The sequence below is a fragment of the Theropithecus gelada genome, chromosome 11 (genome assembly GCF_003255815.1).
Source record: "Theropithecus gelada isolate Dixy chromosome 11, Tgel_1.0, whole genome shotgun sequence".
Taxonomy (NCBI): domain Eukaryota; kingdom Metazoa; phylum Chordata; class Mammalia; order Primates; family Cercopithecidae; genus Theropithecus; species Theropithecus gelada.
This window is the reverse complement of record NC_037679.1, coordinates 65,775,778-65,796,624: the sequence shown is the minus strand read 5'-3', so window position 1 is coordinate 65,796,624 and position 20,847 is coordinate 65,775,778. Positions and strand designations below refer to the sequence as shown.

At 44.0% G+C, this 20,847-nt stretch overlaps 1 protein-coding gene and 1 long non-coding RNA gene across 4 annotated transcripts in view; one reads left to right on the top strand and one right to left on the bottom strand.

Annotated features, from left to right (window-relative positions):
• The window catches only part of LOC112634091, a 274,927-nt gene that overhangs the window by 50,515 nt on the left and 203,565 nt on the right, over positions 1-20,847 (top strand). The window lies entirely within an intron of this gene.
• The window catches only part of RFX4 (regulatory factor X4), a 179,309-nt gene that overhangs the window by 39,145 nt on the left and 119,317 nt on the right, over positions 1-20,847 (bottom strand). For all 3 annotated transcript variants that reach the window (XM_025401166.1, XM_025401165.1, XM_025401167.1), the window contains 5 exons: positions 12,726-12,826; positions 10,665-10,723; positions 6,298-6,442; positions 2,066-2,160; positions 1,238-1,355 (listed from right to left, as the gene is read on the bottom strand). In XM_025401166.1, coding sequence (XP_025256951.1) covers positions 1,238-1,355; positions 2,066-2,160; positions 6,298-6,442; positions 10,665-10,723; positions 12,726-12,826 — 518 coding nt within the window. The remainder of the gene's footprint in view (positions 1-1,237; positions 1,356-2,065; positions 2,161-6,297; positions 6,443-10,664; positions 10,724-12,725; positions 12,827-20,847) is intronic.

Here is a 20,847-nt window from a genome sequence, read left to right as displayed (position 1 = left end):
CCTGATGCCACTGCCCAGGTAGCAGTCAGCGGAGCATTTCCATATACAGCTCAAAGAGAATTTCCATCTGTAGCCATGGTGCAGGCAGGTTCAGAGAAATCTCCAATGCTGAGATTAAAGAAATCCACAACAAAACGCTTCTCCAAGTGGGTAAACACAGTCTTTCATGGACAGGGCTGTTTAGAAAAAATACTGCCTTCTTTGTTTTCCCACATATTTACTTCGTTGTATAGCACAACTGGAAAATGGTGACAAGACCATAAAAAGCTAGATGGAAAAGTGTCAAATTAAACCCACAGCAAAACCCAGAGCTGATTGGCTTAATTGGAGATAATGAGAAACAAAACCACAACCCTTACTTGCAAAGCGAAATAGAGAACTGAAGCAATTACCCAGAAAATTTACCAATGCTCCTTTGCTGAAATGCCTAGAAAATTGAAACCAAAATGTTTTGGGATTTCAAATGTCTGGATAATGCCCAAAAGTCCCATCTCACTTTGCCAGTGATGATCTGGACTCGGTACATATTCCTTTCTTTCTGGTGAAAAGTAGAAAACTGTCCTACAATGTAGCGTAACATTCACCCCGATTCAGTAATCAGGTTGCTGCCCGCAGAGACTATTATCAGTACCTTTGGGCAGAGAGTTCAAGCCGTGTTTTACTAAAAAGCAGCAGATGAAGACTTGAGGTGGGGATGTCTCCTATCTCCTGGAGGTGATGAAGACTTAAAGGGTCAGTGAAACAAAAGGGAAAGTGAATGCAAATGACCTCTTTTAGGGATTAGACTAGAGTACAATTTTAAATAAAACTTAAGGTCATCTGCCCATAGCTAGAGTATGGTCAATCAAGACATTTGCAAGTGTTCAAACTCAGAGGTTTCTTCACATGCTCAGTCTTGGGAAGTGCACAAATACGGGATTCTATGAAATCGTGCTGTGGAAGCAGCAATCACTGAGGACATCTAGGCATGGAGAGCACAGCCACTGCAATTTATTCCTCTTTAAGCTCAGATAATACTATCTGTGGGCAAAACCACTCATTTTCAGATTGATACTCCACCTTTAGCACGTAACGCCATCTCTCTCCCTGAAAGTCCTAACAATGTCATGTCTCCCCAGAACAGATGTGTTTCAGGGTGATGACGTTGCAGAAACAGCAAGTTAGGCTGTGGTAGACTCAATGCACGGAGCCCAGAGAAAAAGGTGTTTGGAGATGGGGAGGGCTGGGGTGGCTTTACCGAAGCTGGGGGCGCTGTGCAGGGTCATATCCCGGATCACCCTTGTGCCAAAACAGGACCACATCAAGAGGAACTGCTGGGCCACCTTCTTCAAGGACCCTTGTCTCTTGGCAGCCACCTACAAGAAAATGAATGGCTTTAATAGTGGTCAACTTGACCTTTCATTTATTGCTGTCTCTTTGAAAAATAAGGCCAGTTGCAGTGGCTCACGCCTGTAATCCCAGCACTTTGGGAGGCTGAGATGGGCGGATGATCTCTTGAGCCTAGGAGTTTGAGACCAGCCTGGGCAACATGGCAAAACTCCATCTCTACAAAAAATACAAAACTTAGCTGGGAATGGTGGCACACCCCTGTAGTCCCAGCTACTCAGGAGGCTGAGGTGGGAGGATCACATGAGCCTGGGGAGGTCAAGGCTGCAGTGAGCTAACTGCACTCCAGCCTGGGCAACAAAGTGAGACCCTGTCTCAAAAATAAATAAATAAATACATACATACATACATACAGAAAAATGACAGGAAGGCTTATGGTTTTCAAAGTCATTGCTATGGAGCAATGGTTTTTGTTTTGTTTGTAGCAGCAAAAATACTGTAAAAAAATGAAATCTTATGCCAAGACTCAGTGTATACGGCAGATAAAAGAGATGCTGACCTGGTTGAATCAGGGATGGAAGACTCAAGAGTCCTGCCTTGTGCCCCCTTCACCTCCTGGGGCCTCTCCTCAAAACCCTGTTCAGACAGCTCACCATGGGGCTTTGTGTTAGCCAAGTTCACAGTAGGCGGTGGTGGGCTGCAGGACCCAAGGCTGCCCCCTCAGCGCTGGTTTACCAACCTTCACAACACAGCGGTCAACCATGGTATCCAGCCACTCAATGTAGGACTCGATGGGAGACTGTTCCTCCAAGAGGTGGTCAAACTCCTGATATACTGTCAAACAAAGGAGAACCCCACACGCGTCACTGCAGTTGTATTTAACAAGGGCTATGTCTTAAAAGAACAGGGGAACAAAACTTTGAATAAAGTAAAACTTTAAATAAATAAAACTCTAAGGTCTTAGCAGAGCATTCAAGACTTTATAAAACATGCCCCAACTTACCTTTCCAAGATCATCTTCCATGCCTGTGAACACATTAAACTGTGGCTATCCCATATTACTTGCCATTCCCCCAGCAAGCCCTGCTTTTTTCATAGCCTTAGTCTGTTTTTTCAGGCCATTCCCACTACTTGGTTCCTCATGGCCCAGCTGAAACGGCCCTGGTATGAAATCCCTTTAACCTTCCATGCCCCTTGCCAGCAGAACTGATAACCCCTCCTTTGCACTCACATAGCACTTTAGTATTGGTTTTCTACCTTTATTATATGACTAATGGCACTGGCATAATTGGATGGGCATGTGTGTCTCCCTGCTAGTTCTTCGTCTGGTATCTTTATTAGCTGGTGCATTATCTGTGACATAGTTGTTACCCAACAAATTCTTGCTTGAATTAATGGGTGAGGCATTGCTGCTCTCTTGCTCTCTGCCCAGGGTAGGGCACATTCGATAATTCAAATGTTTCTGGACCACAACTATATCAGGCAGGTAGCTTAAGCAGCCTCTCTGTGTGGCATGTAGCAGGTGCTTAATAGATACTTGTTGAGTAAGTGCAACAGTCTCTTTGCTGCTCATTTACCTCATTGGAGAGATAATCCTACCACTTTACAACCTGTCTTCATCTTAATTCAGATAACTGAATCTGGAAGTGCTTTTTAATCAATGAAGTGCTCTAGAAAATAGAAACATGGCTCTGGTGATCTCTAGTTTGAAGCATCTCTTTTCATCACATTTTTGTGTTTCTGTATGCAGAGATCAATAAATCAAACCACAATTCAAGATCCATACGTTTCGTTCATTTTCACTTGAGCAGTTTTTGTTCTCTCATTTTAAAGGACTGGCCACTTTGCTCTATTTTACTTAGTAGATGCTTGCTACAAGAAGTAAGATTCTGAGACCAGAGGGTCATAGCACTAGAATGCTCAAATGTTTGTTGACTGAACGGATGAACAACCCAAGGAGGTAGGTACCGTTATTATCCTCCATTTTACAAGTGAAGAAACAGAGACAAAGAAAGATGAGTAATTTTCCAAAGGTTGTTCTTTCACAGCTAGTGAATTGCAGAGACAAGATTCAATCACAGCCTGACTCAAGTGCTTGCCTCCTAACCACTTCACTATGCTAATACTAGACTGTGTACCAAGCAGGTGGTACAGATAGTCTCATTTAATCCTTTCACATTAGCCCCATTTTACAGAAATGAAAGCCAAGGTCAGAGTGCCCTGGAGCCAAGATTTGAATCAAGGTCTTTTGGGCATCCCAGCCCCATGCTGTGTCAGAGCTGTGTAAGAGCAAGGTTTGAACCACGGTCTGTTGGGCATCCCAGCCCCGGGGATCCCAGTCAATGGAACTTGGACATGGGGCTGGGATGCCCAACAGACCTTGGGCAGTTACAATGATAACTCATGCTAATCAGCTTGCTTAAGTACTAATGTGCACTTTTAAAATCTAAGGTAAGCTGAGCATTGCTGGCCGAGATCTGTATCACAGAGGTGATGGTAACCCCCACCCAGGCAAGAGTTTGCAGATTTGTCAGCTCGCTGTGAGGAAAGAAGAGCGCTGCACACAGTTGTCCCAGCCCTGCTCAAGATGACCTTTGGTCCAACTCCGTGTGTGTTTAGGGACTTCCCAGCTGTCTGCTTGGGAGGTACAGGGTTGACACACATGTGCTGGACTGCCTTGAGGCTTGGTACCCTACCTCAATTCCCCCTTCACAGCACTGCATTACATGGCACTGTTCTCTTTGGTAAGATGCAACACATCTGTAAATACATGTTTGAGGTCTGATTTACCATTAACTGTAAACTCCATGTTGGTAAGGGTTGTGTCCATCTTATTCGCTGCCCTCTGGCCAGCATCTAATACAGTACCTGACTTAGGACAGGCATTCAGTAAGGACTAGCTGGGTTGAACTGAACCACAGCATTTATGTCCCCAGAAGAAGAATGCAGTCACAGCTTTAAAGGGCACCATTCTGCCCTGGACCTAAGGAAACTTGAAGAGAAAGCCACAGAGGTTCTTTCTTGAGAGAGGCAGCAGTGACCTCCATGGTGCTCCAGCAAAGGCTCAGAGCCTGGTCCCTTAAGCAAGCAATGCTGATTGTATTTTTCCCCATGAGTCTGGTTCACATTTTCCTCCCTCATGAAAGGTGCTGAGGCGGGAAGAGAACTGAGTCTAACACTACTAGGAAGATTCGCAGAGCTAAGAACTAGGTTCACTCTGGGTTTCCACTCATCTCTTTGGTATTCCATGAACCTTGCTGGACACCTGCTCTGTGCCTGGCCCATTGGGAGTTCCTAGGGACACAATGATCAGAGGTACCCCCAGTGCTATTAGGGTATGCAGGGCCATGCTTTCTGTTGATGTTCCATCCAGGGGACAGGAAAAAGCAGAACAGGAAGCATGATTGTAAACACTTGGAAAGATCCTGGAACCTCTGAAACTCACCCACATTTCCCTTTTTTTTTTTTTTGTCTCCCCTGCACGTGAATACATGAGCAGCATTAAGGCCTGGTGGTGAAGCTGAGACTAGATGTGAGACCAGACTTGGGTTCAGCTCTATTGCTTAGTGGCTGCGCGACCTTGAGTTAGGTTCACCAACTCTCTAAGCCTGAGTTTTCTGATCTGTAAAGTGGGGGTGATAAGAGTGTCTTCCTCATGGGCTTGATGTGGAGATTCAATGGGACCACGCATGTGTTGGATCTGACACAGGAGCTGGCTTAGAGCAGGCAGTCAATAAGCTGAATTATTATTTTAGTGATGATCTCTAAAATTCTTAACATGGGAAAAGTGGGCTGGGGGCAGCTGTGAAGGAAGAAGTAATAGCCTGAGTAAGCTTTGGGCTAAGTCAGGAAAGAAGTCCTGGGGAAGGTCCACATGTTCAGACATTTCAACTATTCCATTTGCTTTTGAAAAGGGCTTGTTGGGAAAGAGATCTCTAATAGGACCCTCTTAGGGAACTTTATTTGTTTAAAGGCACCTCAAGTTTAAACTGGGTAGCTGAATGAAGAGTTCCCTCAAGACAGCGGTGCAGAAGGCATATACTAAGAAATCTGAAGGGGCTTGGGGCTTTCAGAAAGACCCCTCTTGGTGGGGCAGCCTCTCTGCAGCTCCCCAGGCAATGCCACTTTTGGGATCCTGGGCCTCACCACCCCATTGAGAACATGGGAGTGCATGCTCTTAACGCCTTTCTGAGACCTGATGGGAGGAGTGTCCCCTCACGTTTCCTGACCTCATGTTCTCTAATTATGGAGGTAGCCTGTAGACACTGATGGATCCAGGGTCATCGGGCTCAGGGGATGCCCTAGGCAGTCAGCTGGGATGGGTGTCTGAGGAACAGCAGGGATGTGCTAACAATGATGATGTTCTCTGGCCCTCTCATATTGCTTTAGTACTAAGAACAAACATCCTGCCGACATGGGGTTAATATTTGGAGCAGTATACCTGCAGTCTGCATGGTGGAAATCTTTGTTCGCCGGGACATGAACATATATTCACAGAAGTAAAACTGAAAACGCCATCCACCTGCTTCTCAAACATTTAACGTGATTGAAAGGTTCACCTGCCAATAAGTGGACTGACTCATGTGACCCTCAAATGAAAAATAGGCAGCATATCCAGCTGACCCCAGACTGACATACACTGAGATAGGCAATAAGCTTTTGTTCTCATATTTAATGCCACCTCCATGGAACCAGGGCTGGCATTCAGGTCACACGTGGGGCCCTTTGCATGACATTGTGTGCTGCCCAATTGCACCAGAACCCTCTTTACCCAGCAGTGCTGACACATGTCCTCTTAAGTCAATTAGCCCTTCCTTCTGGACCGACTCATTTAAAAAGGAACAATGAGGAAGAAGAGATGCTGGGAAGAAGGACAGGGTGGGGATGCCACTTCAGTATTTACTAAGATACTTTTTCTTTCTTTCTTTTAAAAACAAAAACAGGACAACAATCCCTGGTGGGACAGCTTACATTGGATGATGAGTTTCCGATGTTCATCGCGAGAGTCTTCCATGGTGTAAAGGGTTTGCTTGGTGATGCTGTTTAGGTCCACATTCCTCCAGTCTTCCAGCATTTGGAACGTGATGTCTGCACTGTGGATCACTGTTCGAGATGCCTGTAATCCAATCCAGTCAATCATTAGCTCATGGGTTGTTAAAACCCCTTCACTGTATTTCCTTTTATGCCTTGTTAATGCATCTGCTTATGGTATTTTGCAAACTACCTTGAAATTCCGAGAAATTCAATTTCAGGAAAGCACCAGAAGACTCCATAACTCAGAAGATGCAGACACTGTTTTCTCCTGTGGCTCTTTCCACACATGTCTTTTTCTCTACAAGCAACTACCAGGGTGGGCTGGGCCAGACCAAACCCTGCTGATTCCAGTCCCTTTGGTCTTGACCCCATGGAACAATGGGATGAAGCCCAGAGATCTGTCAGCTTTCTGAGGTAAGCCTGTGGGATGGGAGCTCTGTGCCGAATAATCCTTGTATCTCTAGTCCCTGAGAAGCTACAGGCCAGGATTTAGAAGTGTTCTTGCTACCCCAGGGCCTAACTTAATCCCAGATATTTCAAAGTGTATATTTTTCATATAAATACATTCTGAAACAGTTTATGCTCGTTTTCCATTTTTGCTTTTTTAAATGTAACTATAATGATTAAAACATATATGAATAATTAGGTTGGGGGAAAAGGGAAACTATACCACCATACATCTCAGTAGTTTGTTAGTGGATGGAGGGATGTGTATAGTGTGTGAATAATTTTTTATATTTATATATATATGTGTGTGTGTGTGTATGTGGTTTTTTTTTTTTCTTTAAAGCTGTGGCTTTTTCATGGAACCCTCATTAGTGAATTTAAATTTACAAGTTGGAACAATACCTGGAACAATATCATCAAGTTGAAACAATATTGAGAAAAGAAAAATATATATCCAGGATCATTTCCTTTACTTGCATGTTTTCACAATGTCTTTTAATAAAATTTAAAAAAAGATTTAAAATACACAAAGACATTGTCAAGTCTCCTAATGCTTGTAAATTCCTAGGCAAAGGTAAATACTGACAACCCCTTGTTGTACCCCGACCATCCAAGCACAAGTAAAATCTGAGTTAAATAATTGGAGAACTCTTTAAAGGTCACGAAGGCGTAGAATATATGAGTGAGGTGAATCTCTAATGATCGGCATAGAATATATGAGTTAGGTGAGTCTCTAAGGATAATGAAAACAACTGAATAAAAAGGTAAGGTGTCCTGCATTCAAACATAACCTAGTTCAAATCCTGGCCTCGTTGCTGACCAGCTGATTGATTTCGGGCGGGCAAGTAGATTAACCTCCTAATCTATAAAATGGAGATACAATAGTACCTACCTTTTTTGTTTTTTTCTTTCCTGAGCATGTTCCTTCAGAGATGCATTGTGAGCCACTTTATTACAATGAAATGAACTGTTTACCAAAGAGTGAATTCTGTAAGCAAGTGTTTAGAACATACTATTTTTTTTATTTTTATTTTTTGAGATGGAGTTTCACTCTTGTCACCCAGCCTGGAGTACAGTAGCGCGATCTTGGCTCACTGCAACCTCTGCCTCCCAGGTTCAAGTGATTCTCCTGCCTCAGCCTCCCTAGTAGCTGGGATTATAGGTGCATGCTGTCACACCCAGCTAATTTTTTTATATTTTTAGTAGAAACAGAGTTTCGATACATTGGCCAGGCTGGTCTTGAACTCCTGACCTCAAGTGATCTGCCCACCTAGGCCTCCCAAAGTGCTGGGATTGCTGGCCTGAGCCACCGCGCCCCGCCTAGAACATGCTTTTTAATGGTGTCTCTTACCATCGTGTTTAGGGCCTTAGTGCTTACCTCTTAAAGAAGGGCTGCTGTTGAGGATTCCTTGAGATAGTGTTTGAAAAACAGAGTGCATAGTGCAGGGAGCTCAATAAAAGTGGCTACTGTTGTTCAGATCGCTTCTCTTTCAGTGACTGTGTTGATACCTCAAGGCCTTTGCACATGGTGTTCTTGCTGGCTGGAACATTCTTCTCCCTCCTTGCCCCAGCAGCCCCACTACGATGTATGCTCCAGCCTAAATGTCACACCCATGGAAAGGCCATCTCTGACCACCTATTTCCATTCTGTTTCTTTCATCACATTTAACACTTTTGTTTTCCTGCTGAGGGCAAGTACTACTAAGCACAGTATTGGGCACACAGTAGGCACCCAAAAGATTTTGTAAAGTGAATGGTTAAGATAGGAATGCCAAGTGTTTACTTGCCTGGTATATCTGAAAGAGCCTGGACGTGCGAATCTTGGGTCTAAATATTTGAGGTGAGTCTTCAGTTGGACGTTGTTTAGTCTGACTTGCTGTGTGTGTGTGTTTAGGAAAGCTCACTGGGATGTTAGCTGGTGTTTCATTCCCAGACTTAACCCTAGTCCTCTGTCTGATCTGGGAATGTGTCTGAAAGTTGTCCAGTAGAGATGGAAAGGGGGCATTTGCTGATTAAATTACATGCTGTGTTTGTGCGGAAGGTGGAGAGGGAACATGTGGGCACCCCCACGCTTGTGCAACACGTGGCTATGGGCATGGGTGTGGACGCTTTTATCTACATGTGCGTTAAAGGGACAAAGTCCTCTCTAAATTGTCTGATCCCCAGAGGGAGGCACCAAAACCACGTCTAGTTCCCTGATACGACCCAAGAGCCACTCTTCTAAGCTGGAAAAAAAGAACCAGAGGGCCAGGCTGGCATAGCATCCGCAGAAATAAGGCAATGTTTCTTTGTTAGGCCAATATTAATTTTCTTCCCTGAATCCCATTAATCTGTCAGGCTCTGCACCGTCACCAGAACAATGCCCAGGTGTAGCCTCTGTAGCAGCCTGCATGAATCTGGAAGAATTTCCCTCTGGTCTCCAAATCAACCCCTGTGCTGTCCATGCCAGGGGCAGGACAGGAGCAGGGAGGTATGTGTGGCTGTTGTGTTATACTTTCTGGTTCCTGGCCTGGTGCCCTCCTTCAGACCACTCTAACTAGAAACCCCTCCCTCCCGGCCGGGCGCGGTGGCTCAAGCCTGTAATCCCAGCACTTTGGGAGGCCGAGACGGGTGGATCACGAGGTCAGAAGATCAAGACCATCCTGGCGAACACGGTGAAACCCCGTCTCTACTAAAAAATACAAAAAAAAAACTAGCCGGGCGAGATGGCGGGCGCCTGTAGTCCCAGTTACTTGGGAGGCTGAGGCAGGAGAATGGCGTAAACCCGGGAGGCGGAGCTTGCAGTGAGCTGAGATCCGGCCACTGCACTCCAGCCCGGGCGACAGAGCGAGACTCCGTCTCAAAAAAAAAAAAAAAAAAAAGAAACCCCTCCCTCCCATCTTGACCTTGAACCCACCCAGAACCAACAGCACCTTAAAGGAGAGGCTGCAAACAGAAACACAGGAAGGGGGCAGGCAGGTGACATTCAGGAGTGAGGTGGGCCAAGTGTGACAGAGTTGGTGGAATGAGGATGGTGGCCACTGTGGAGAAGTTTGGCCCAACAGCTGACAGCTGCCTGGGGAAACGGGGCTCTGGGAGCAAGTTGTCAGCTCTTGAAGGTTTAGCTGTCATCTTCCAGTTCCAACTGTTAGTGACCATGTGAAAAAATTGTTTTGAACATATTCAAGCCAAACAACAATAACCCCACACATCTGAGGGCCAGATTTGGCCTGTGGCCACTGGTTTGCCCCCTCTGCTGTAACGTCATTAATATTTTAATGTAATGTTAATCGGTTGCCTTAACAGACTTAGAGTCCCTTCATTAAAGTGCAAAATTAATAGAAATGTACTTATGTGCCATCAAGCTGTAACTACAGAGTAGGTAGGGGCATGCAGTGGGATCTTCCACTTCTACTTAATACACTTATATTTTTAAATGTTTTTGATAGCAAGCATATGTCACTTTCGTGCTAAAAATAATGTAGGTCTGGAAAAAACTAAACAAAATTGGGCAAATATTGAATATATTATGTGACTTTGAACTCCGATGATACAACAAACAAATCATCCTCTTAATCTGTTTGAATCATTTGATTCAACCACTACATACGTTTTGGGCTGGATAATTAAGAGAAACACAGAACTGTGGACCTAGAACATATCTGAAAGGTTAAGGGGCAACTGATATCAGAAATTATTTTGTATATTAGTTGAAACTATTTAGTTATTGGCTAATGTTTTCATTCCTTATCTGCAGAAATGAATAGAGAGAGTGCCCTGGTAACCTGAAAGATCCTGCAGGAAGTTGTTTTTGTGAATTTGCCCCCTCATTTGCAATGACTCAGCAGTGGTTAAAACACATAGCGCAGGACAGCTACCTGGCAGAGATGATTTAGTGATGTTTGCCGTCTCAGAATTTGGGAGAACCTTCTCGACACTGCAAAGGGAAAAGAATTAGTTTGAAATATTTGCAATCTTTATGATTCTAACTTGGATTTTCCAGGGGCAGATTTCAAAACGTAGGCTGCTTATTTTGCCTACATTTGTCTCACCGCCCAATCCCATTTTATATACCCACTGGCAAAACCCTGCACTTGGTTCTTTGTTCTCCCATGTGAGCTTCAACAACTATTTCCTAATGGTGACATTCGGGGTACATATTTCAAAGTCATGCACACGATACACTCGCAGGTGTGAGAAATGGTGGCGTCAGTCAACCGTGAGTAAAGGCAATTATTGTCTTCATTTCGCTAATTGCAAGCTCAATCACTTCTCCCCATAAATAATTGCAGGAATCAAGTGGAAGCTTTGAAGAAGTCCCTTTAAAAAGTAGTATGTCTAATAGTAAATCCTGATTGAGCCTCAGCGGTGTGTGGGGCTAGGAGGTGCTTCTGGGATGGAACCTGGCTTTGCATTCATAATCTGTCCTTTTTATCAAATGAGCTCCATGACCTATTTGCATGTTTCGATGATGACTGCAGCTAGGAAAAGGTCTTGTTTGCTACACTGACATAATAGGCTGATAATTTGAAGTAGGGTGATCTTATATCTGCGGATTTCAATGCAGACGAGACATGTGCTTGCCCTAGCTCTTCATTCTTACAGAGCTGTTGGAGTGGGGCTTGTTTCCACCCCTTGCACATTCTCAAAATACACTCCCAGGCTGGGCTCCCTGGGAAGAACAGCCGCCGCCCGACACACACAGGTGGAAGGTCCAACAAACCTCCTCGCCGCCGACTTTGAACAGGTTTGTTTTGTCGGCATAATTAAAATGGGTGCGGGGGCATTCTTCTTGGTAATTTCTGAACTGGTCAAGTAATAGTCAGAAATTTCCCTAGGATTATTCTAATTTGTACTCAGAGCTGGCTTGATTTGAAAAAATAAGGTGTGGGGTGGAGGAGTGGGGGTGGGAGGGGGCAGATGGGAGACTTCTAATTTTCCAGGCTGATCAATCGTTAATCCTTCTCCTTAATTACTTTTTCTTTAACTTTGTGATGTGGAATTTAGTGCTCATGAAAAGAAAAGAGCTGAAAGCCATGAAATAAAGCGGGCTTTATCAATAGGTGATGGCCACTGCAGGCAACCTCAAAGCGCGTCTGAAAGGGCTCCCTTTGCCTGTGGAGAAAGGGTAATTTGATCGCCTTCATTTTGCTCACTGGCACTTATTTCGGGCAAGAATAGCAAGCTGTTGTATTCAAATGGGGCTTTAAAAATGTATATTTTAAAACTTTGTTTTACTGAAAATCATTTCATCTTTAATAGCAACAAACAAACCGTACATGAGTCTCCCCGCAAGTACAGGCAGATTGAAACAGAAAAACAAAACTAATGCTGGGGAATGGGCGCCAACACTCAGCAAAGAAAGCGTTCACGGTCTCAATCCCTTTATGAGAAATATTAATTTGGCTTTCTAATTAGGCAGAGAATGAGTGAAGCCCTTAAGCTGTTCTCTCTCTCCTGCTACCACCATTTTATGGGCAGGAACTTCAAGGAAATCTCAGACCTGAGTTTGATTCCTTGCCCCTACTTACAGCTGTGTGGCTGCGTGGCTTTGGGGCAACTTTCTTTGCCTCTCAGAGCCTTATCTGTAGAATAGAGATACTACTTCCTACATCGCAGAGGCAGCATGAGGATTAAATGAGATAAGGAGGATGGTGGTGGTGAGCAGAAACTTTGGTGTCAGACCTGGGAGAAAATCCTGTCTCTGCACTACCTCTCTAAGCTTGACTCCTCCTCTGTAAAGGAAGAAGTGTGCCACCTATAATAAACATTTTATGAGGATTAAATATGTGTATATACATAATTAGTATAATACCTGGTGCTTTATAGTCAACCAGTAAACAGTAGCTGCTGCTACTATTGTTATTAACAACTTACGTAAAATATTTGGCACTAAAATGTAATTCTCTCTTCCCTTTCACTCCCAACTCAGTACTTACATTCGAACTTGATGTTTCGCAAGTTTTCTGGGAGGTCGTGGAGAGCCACTTTTAGCCACTCATCCAGTTGCTTGGCAAACTTTCGAATCACCTGAGTTAAGCTAGAAAGAGAAACGATGAGTTTTAAGTGCTGCCCATGTTGCTCAGTTCCTCCCACAGTCCCCTACAGGTTTTTATTTCCCCTAATCATGTTTGGGCTGCTACCAATAGGTGCCATTTGTAAGAGCAACCTCAGAGACAGTGCCAACAGCCCAAGCCCTGCGGAGAGCGGGTGAGTCTGGGAAGGGCACGAACAGAATGTATTCTGCTGGTCACTGATGCCCACTGCAAGGCTTGGTGGCATCCAGAACTAGTTAGATGCAAGCAAAACATGCTCCTTTATGCTTTTGAAGAGCTTGTCTGAGGGGTGAAGACAGTGGGCCGTGGGCCTAAGAAAGCCCAGTCTTGTCCGATCCTCCCAGGCAGGCAGGAACCCCGTTTGCAACATAACTGCCATGCCTGCTCACCCAGCTTACCAAACTGCTTGCCATTTGGTGGGAACTGGGAAGCAACAGCATAGTTTTAAATTGGCAAACAACCTTGATATGGGCCTTGAAACCATGTTAGATTCCAAGAGTCAAAGACAGTATTGGAACAGGAGGCAGGAGGGAACTGGAGAGGTGAAGCACTGAGCAGGGCAGTAGGTTGCAATAAGATGGGAATTTGGAGTTGAGAAGACACTGGGCCCCCTTTTCTGGCTCTTGCTATCAAAGCCATCTTCTCACAGGCCTAGGTTCGTTCTCCACGAAGTCCTCCTTGGTTGTGTCAGATATAGGGACATCTCCCCTGTTGACCATCCACACCATCCTTGCCTTCCACCAACACCGCCTAGCCTGCTGCCCTGGTTCAGCCTTTCGTCCACTGTCTCCTGTCAGACACAAAATCACCAACCTCCACCCTGCTGGGCAACCCCATTTCTCTCTGGTCACTCATTCTTTCCTTTCTCATAGCTATCTCCAACCTTCTTCAAGACCCTTATGCCTCCAATTCCCGAAATCTCCCCTCCCTGCCAGTGGGTGGAATCACCTCCTACTTCTCGGGGGAAAAAAAAAAAAAAACAGAAAAACACAGAGGAAGGATGTCATCAACACTCAGCTACCTGCCTGGTTTATCTCTTTCTCCCTAATAGAATCCAGGAGCGATCCCTCCTCTTGCCGTCCCCTGCTGCTTTCTCAGGAATTGTACATTGCTGACGGTCCCTTCTCCTGTATATTCAGCTTTTTCTTCTCTACTAGATCATTCTGCTCATCTGTTTTTTTAGGAGACAGTCTTGCTCTGTTGCCCAGGCTGAAGTGCAGTGGCACAATCTCAGCTCGCTGCAACCTCCGCCTCCCAGGTTCAAGTGATTCTCGTGCCTCAGCCTTCTGAGTAGCTGGGATTACAGACACACGCCACCACGCTCAGCTAATTTTTTGTCTTTTTAGTAGAGATAGGCTTTTGCCATGTTGGCCAGGCTGGTCTCGAACTCCTGATCTCAAGTGATCCGCCCACCTCGGCCTCCCAAAGCACTGGGATTACAGGCGTGAGCCACTATGCCCAGTCCTGCTCATTATTTTAATGTATTTAAGAATGTCTCACTTTAAAAACAACAAAAACCTCTTTATTTCCTCCACTCTATCCCCTCGAGCCACTGCCCTTTCTCCCACATCACAGACAGACTTCTTCAAAGTGCTGCCCAATTCTTTGTCTCATTTCCTTCACCTCCCATTCCCTCCTCACCTCACTCCTGACCTCAGCCTAAACAGCTCTCACCTAAGCAGCCCCCATGCATGATTCCAAACCCAGTGGACTTGTCATGGTTCTTGTCTGCTTAACATCTTGGCGGTATTCGATTCTGTCACCTGCGCCCTCCTTTTGGAAACACTCACTTCCCTTGGCTTCTGTGATCCCTCCTCCTGGCTGCTCCTCCCCAGTCACAGAACTCCTGCCCTCTGCCCGGTCAGCATGCCTTCCAGTGCTTCATGTCTAGTCCTGGTCTCTCATCTCACAAAGCTTTCTTCCTTCCCCGGGTCGTTTCTCCAGGCCCACAGATTCACTGAATCTGTGAATTTCCCGTCTGTGCAGATTTACTGTCTGCACTTACTTTTGCACCTCTGGCCCAGAGGCCTCCAAGCTGAACTCGTGATTTCCCCCTTGGACCTGCTTCTTTTCTTGTGTCCTCTATTTCAGTATGAACTCTATTTTTCATCATTTTATTTTTATTGATAACTTTTTTATTTTCAAGAATTTCAAACATACCCCAAGACAGATAGTATAATAAACCTCCAAGGACCCATGACCCAGCTTCAACAATTGACATCATTTTTGCCAGTTTAATAGATTATATTCCACTTTTTCTTTTCTGGAGTGTTTGGAACAAAGCCAAGATGTCATTTAACCCCTAAAAACTGAGTGTGCATTTCTCATTGGCAAGGTTTAAATACGTATGTGTACGTGTATACACACACATGCACACAATGTGTGTGCAGCATTTAAATCCTCCATGCCATTAGTTTATCTAACAGAATGAACAGTAATTCCTTAATATCATCTACAGCCCAGTCTGCCTTCAGATTTCTGTATTTCTCCCACAGATGTTTAGTTTGTTTGAATCAGGATCCAAACAAGGTCCACACATTGCATGAAAGATACAACATTGCCCTGTTCTGTTTCTTAAATCTTTTTTCCCCCCTATTTTGTGCCATTTATTTATTGGCAACATCATGGTATTTGTTCCCTGGAATGTCCTACACTCTGATTTGGTTGAGTTCTGTCTTGTAGTGTCATATAGTCTATCCATCTATCCTGTCTGCTTCTAAAGACTTGATTAAATTCAGTTACAATTTCTTTAGGCAAGTATCCAGTTTTGCATACACTATTTTGGACATAGTCTCTCTTTCCGTTTACCACATATTACAGATTTTGCTTCCAAATTACTTCCCAAGCACAGCCACGTCTCTCCCTTTTCTCCCTAGTTCAGGCTGCCGTCAACTCTCATCCAGACTTATAGTAGCTTCCCGAGTCCATCCTGCCCTGCTCACCTTCCCACCTCTACTCTATCTTCCACATTGTGAGAGGGACATTTCCAAAACACCTGTAATTTTGATTAAAACTCCTCAATGCTTTCACATCATTCTTAGGATAAAAACCCCAGTTCTTGCTGCAGCCCCCAAGGCCCCACCTTGCACCTTCCTTTCTCCTCATTCTGGACCTCTGGCCTCCAATTGGTCGTCTCCCCTCAGGGCCTTCGCCCCTGGTATCCTTTCAGCCAAGAGCATCTCTTCCCTCTTCACCTACTCAGTTCCTTGTTATTCAGCTAATCTCAGACTAGATGTTACTTCTATATGCAAACCTTCTCCGAAGCCCCCAGACCAGGTCAGCACCCCTGATGATTCCTCTTGAATGGCCATGTAGTTACGACAGTTTGTTGTTATATACCAACTTGTGTGATTATCTGATCATTGTACATCTTTCTCACTGTACCCTCTATGCAGAGGGCAGGGACTATGTCCATTTTGCTTATCACTGTATCCTCAGTACCTAGCATAGTGCCAGACACATAGTAGGCACATAAGAAATGCTTGTTAAGTGAAATGTAAGAATGAATGGTTCTCCATCCCCAGATGGACAACGGGCCTTGTCCTAACTGCCCCCCTCCCTACCCTCCTTATCTCTGGCTGCAGCTCCTCCCACTGTCCCCCCAGCTTACTCCATCCCCACAGCACTAGCCTCCATTCAGTTTCTCCAACACTCCAGGCCCTTGCTTACCTCACCAGGACCTTTGCACTTGCCATCCCTTCTGCCTGGACACTCTTGCCCCAGATAGCAGCTCACCTGATCACCTGATCTAAGAGATGCCTTCCTAAGCCTCAACTGACTCCATCTCCTGCAGCATCTATGCCTTCTTGACATACTGTCCTCTGTGGGTGTATACCTGCAGTTCGACCTCCTTCCTCTGCTTTCCCTCAATCTCTCTCCTTCCCAGACTGGGATGCCAGGGTGTGTCCTCCACTTCTAGGGACATACTTTTCCTCCATCTTGTGCAGGTGGTTGCCAAGTCTACAGCTCCAGCTTCAGCCCTTCTCCTACATCCTACATTCACACTCATAGCTCCCTGAATGACCATCAGTGGTGATGCTAGTAAAACTGCAACAATGGTGATAACAGCAGTTACCTTTTAATGAGTACAGTGTGCCAAGCTACTAAACACTTCGCATGTACTTTCTTAATTAATCCTCACTTCAGCCCTAGAAGTACATACTGTTGTTAGTCCCAACATAGAGGTGAGAAATTGAGGCTCACAAAAGTTATTTTACTTGTCCAAAGAGATGCAGCAAGTGTTAGAGCCAGGAGTCAAGCCTAGGTCTATCTGACCTATAACCACTGTCCTACTTCTCTTTGATGAAAGTACCACATCGTGCACTTTGACATGCCTTGGATATGCTCCCCATATCTGGTGCCTTCTGCTTTTCTGTTCAGTGTTGCTATTCCTTTGGCATTTCAGGCTTGGTCCTCACTCTTTTCTTTGCCTCTTTGACTTCTCCTTCCTGCCCATACCACACACGCACGCACATACATGCACACACACACACACACAGATGCATACACACATACTTTCTTACTTTAGCTAACCCAATTGTTATTAACAACCACTGTGCCAAGATTGCTTGGAAGAAGTGAAAAACTCCAGTTTGAGAATGATTTCCCTTTCCTATAAATGGGAGTGTATGATCCATGGTTATCTCTATAATAGTGTATTTTTATTCCCCTGAATTTCAATATGCTTTTCTGAGTTGGAAAGGATGGGATGGGTCTGAGCTAGGGGGTAGGGAGCTGTGCCTCAGCCTGGGTCTGCCCAGGGTCATGAGTGAGAACTTCTAGTGCCAATTCTTATTTCCATGATGCCAAGCACAGGGCTTGGTACAGAAAAGGCACTCAAACAAGTTTGAGGGATGAATGAGTATATAAAACTGAAAAGTCAGTTGGAGCCTGATCTTTTGAATAAATTTGTCTTCCTGATTTAATGAAAAAGGCACTTGATTTGTAAGCCAAAGATTGCAGTGGTAATTACGTAGCCACGTAATTTTTAACAGCCTCCTTTGGCAGACTGTAACTCAATGAGGGCAGGGAGCATGCTTATCTTATGTAGTGCTGTATTCCAGGACCTAGCACAGTCCCTAGCACATTGTAGTAATCAATAAACATTTGTTTAATGAATGAATGAACATTTGTGGTTTTCTTGAATAAATATTTGAGTCCTGACCATTTTATTTATTTGCAGGTGAAGGTAGACGAGTCATTTCAACCCTCTTTATTTATTTATTTATTTTTTTTTTAGACAGGGTCTTGCTCTGTCACCCAGGCTGGAGTACAGTGGTGCAATCTCAGCTCACTGCAACCTCCGCCTCCTGGATTCAAGTGATTCTTGTGCCTCAGCCACCCAAATAGCTGGGATTACAGGCGCCCACCACCACGCCCACTTAATTTTTGTATTTTTCATAGAGATGGGGTTTCGATACATTGGCCAGGCTGTTCTCAAACTCCTGGCCTCAAGTGATTCATCGCCTGGGCCTCCCAAAGTGCTGGGATTACAGGCATGAGCCACCATGCCTGGCCCTCATTTCAGCTTTTAAACTTTAACCTCCACATCTGTAAAAATAAGTCAATTATAGATAGGAAGGGAGGGGTTAACATTTCATTTGTACCCCACAAACTGCTTTGCAATAAACAGCAAATGCCATGTGTGTATGTGTGTGTTTAATACCTATAAAGCATTATTAAAAGTATGTGAATCTTTCTTATAAAGATGGGTTTTATTAAATCCTCAGAAGATACCTTTGTGGTAAAAAATATAAGTGGAGATTTAGCCTCAGTTCGCTTGATCAGTGCCTGAGAAAGATTTTAATAACACGAAGCCCTAAATGGCTCCTACATATATAATATAGACATATACATATTATTATAAAAATTGAAATTTGGTCTTAATGTAGAACATTTGAATAATGCAGAAAAGGATGAGACTAAAATTTGGCCATAATCGCCTCTGGAGGTAACCTTTGTTAGCCTATTTGGGTGTATTTCTGTTCCATCTACAATGTGGAAAGCTGGAAAGAGCATCACTCCCACCATAACAAGAAAAAGCCAGATAATCTACAAAATTACAACTTTTCTTTAAACCATTAGAGAGCTGAGGTCACAATCACGTAGCCTGGAATTTATGGAAAGAAAGGCACCTCCAATGAGAGAAGGACTTGGGGACTGGCTCACTTGCAATAGAAAGAAGAAAATAGGGCATTACATACAAGTGGGTGAAATAAATTTTGCTAACAGTTTTAACAAATAGCTAACGGGCCAGTATGAACTACCATGAGAGTATAGAACTCTTGGAATGACAGATACAAGGGAAGTTCACATCTATTTGCAAGCCCTTCTGCACAGGCCTCACCAGGTGTTCATGAGGAAGACTGGGGACAGGACAGGAGGACAGAAGAAGCCTTTCTGAGAGGTATATGTTTGGAGGAAGGGAACAGCTGTTGCAGTGGAAAAAGCATGAAGTTCCACCAAGACCTTTCTCCCTTATGGATCAAAAGCCTCAGTTGACTAGGGGAAGAGCAGAAAACACTGTTGACCCCAGGGAATAGGGAAGACCCATTGTAGGTGGGGGAAAGATGAAAAGAGAAAGCTCTCTAACCCTGCTGGAAACCACCAAGGGCTCAGATCACTACAGATATGTCTCTGCAATGAGTCAAGATCACTGAGAGTGCCCAACTCTGAGATCCAAAGCACAGGGCTTGCTTGAGACTGAAACAGGGCTGAACAAAAAAGAACCCACTTCCCGACTTTTCAGCTCCAATCAGGCTAACAAGCACCAAGTCTTAAGCAACTGTGTGCATAGGGACGGCCTAAAGGTAAAGGAGCAGGCACATTAAGGGAAACAACCCAACAAATCTCCAACTTAAGCACAAAATACCCCAGAATAATTTAAATCTGGTGCTACACTAAAGGTAACCATAGGAATGACAAAACCCAAATGCAATGAAGTCCCAAATAGACTGCCTCAAGGGGAATGAACCTAAGGGAAATGGGAATACTTATCCCAGTTCCAGGCTTAAGTATTATTTATCCCAGTCTCTACTCTTCTACACACTGTTTGGCAGCCAATAAAAATTATGAGATAAACAGAAAATTAAGAAATAGAACCTACTGTCAAGAAACAAAACAATCAACATAACCAGACTATCAGACAGGTAATTTAAAATTTAAAATAACTATGACTAATGTGTCAAAGGCTCTAATGGAAAAAGTAAACAAGCAGGAACAGAGGAGGAATTTCAGAACAACATATAAATAATTCCTATTATTACATGAATTATTAATTAATATATTAATAATTAATGTGATAATAATAATTATTAGAGATAGGATCTTGCTCTGTCATCCAGCCTGGATCATGATTCACTGTAACCTCAAATTTCTGAGCTCAAGTTATCTTCCCGCCTCAGTATCTTTAGTGGCTAGACTATAGGCATGAGCTACTATACCCAGCTAATTTTTTTTGTAGAGACAGGATCTTGCTATGTTGTCTAGGCTGCCCTCAAGTGACCCTTCTGCCTCCGTCTCCCAAAGCACTAGGATTACAGGTGTGAGCCACACTGCACCCAGCCAGAACACAGAAATTACTTTTAAAAGAATTGTAATATTAGAAATAGACATAAAAACAAAGTACAGTAATGGGGATAAAGAATGCCTTCAATAGTCTCATTAGTAGCATTGACATAGCAAATGAAAGAATCAGTGAACCTGAAGATATGTCAATAAAAATTACTCCATTTAAAACACAAAGAGAAAAATGAGTAGAGAACAAGCAAAATCGAGCATCCAGGAGTTGTGGGACAGTATCAAATGGCCTAACATACTTGTAATTGAAATACCAGGAGAAGAAAAAAGAGAGAAAGCAGAGAAGAAGATAATGGATGGGTATTTTCCAAAAATAATGAAATACATCAAAGCACAGATCCAAGAAGCTCAGAAAGCCCCAAGCAGGATTGAAAACAACACAAAGCATTGAGATACATCATGGTTGAACAGCTGAAAACCAAAGACA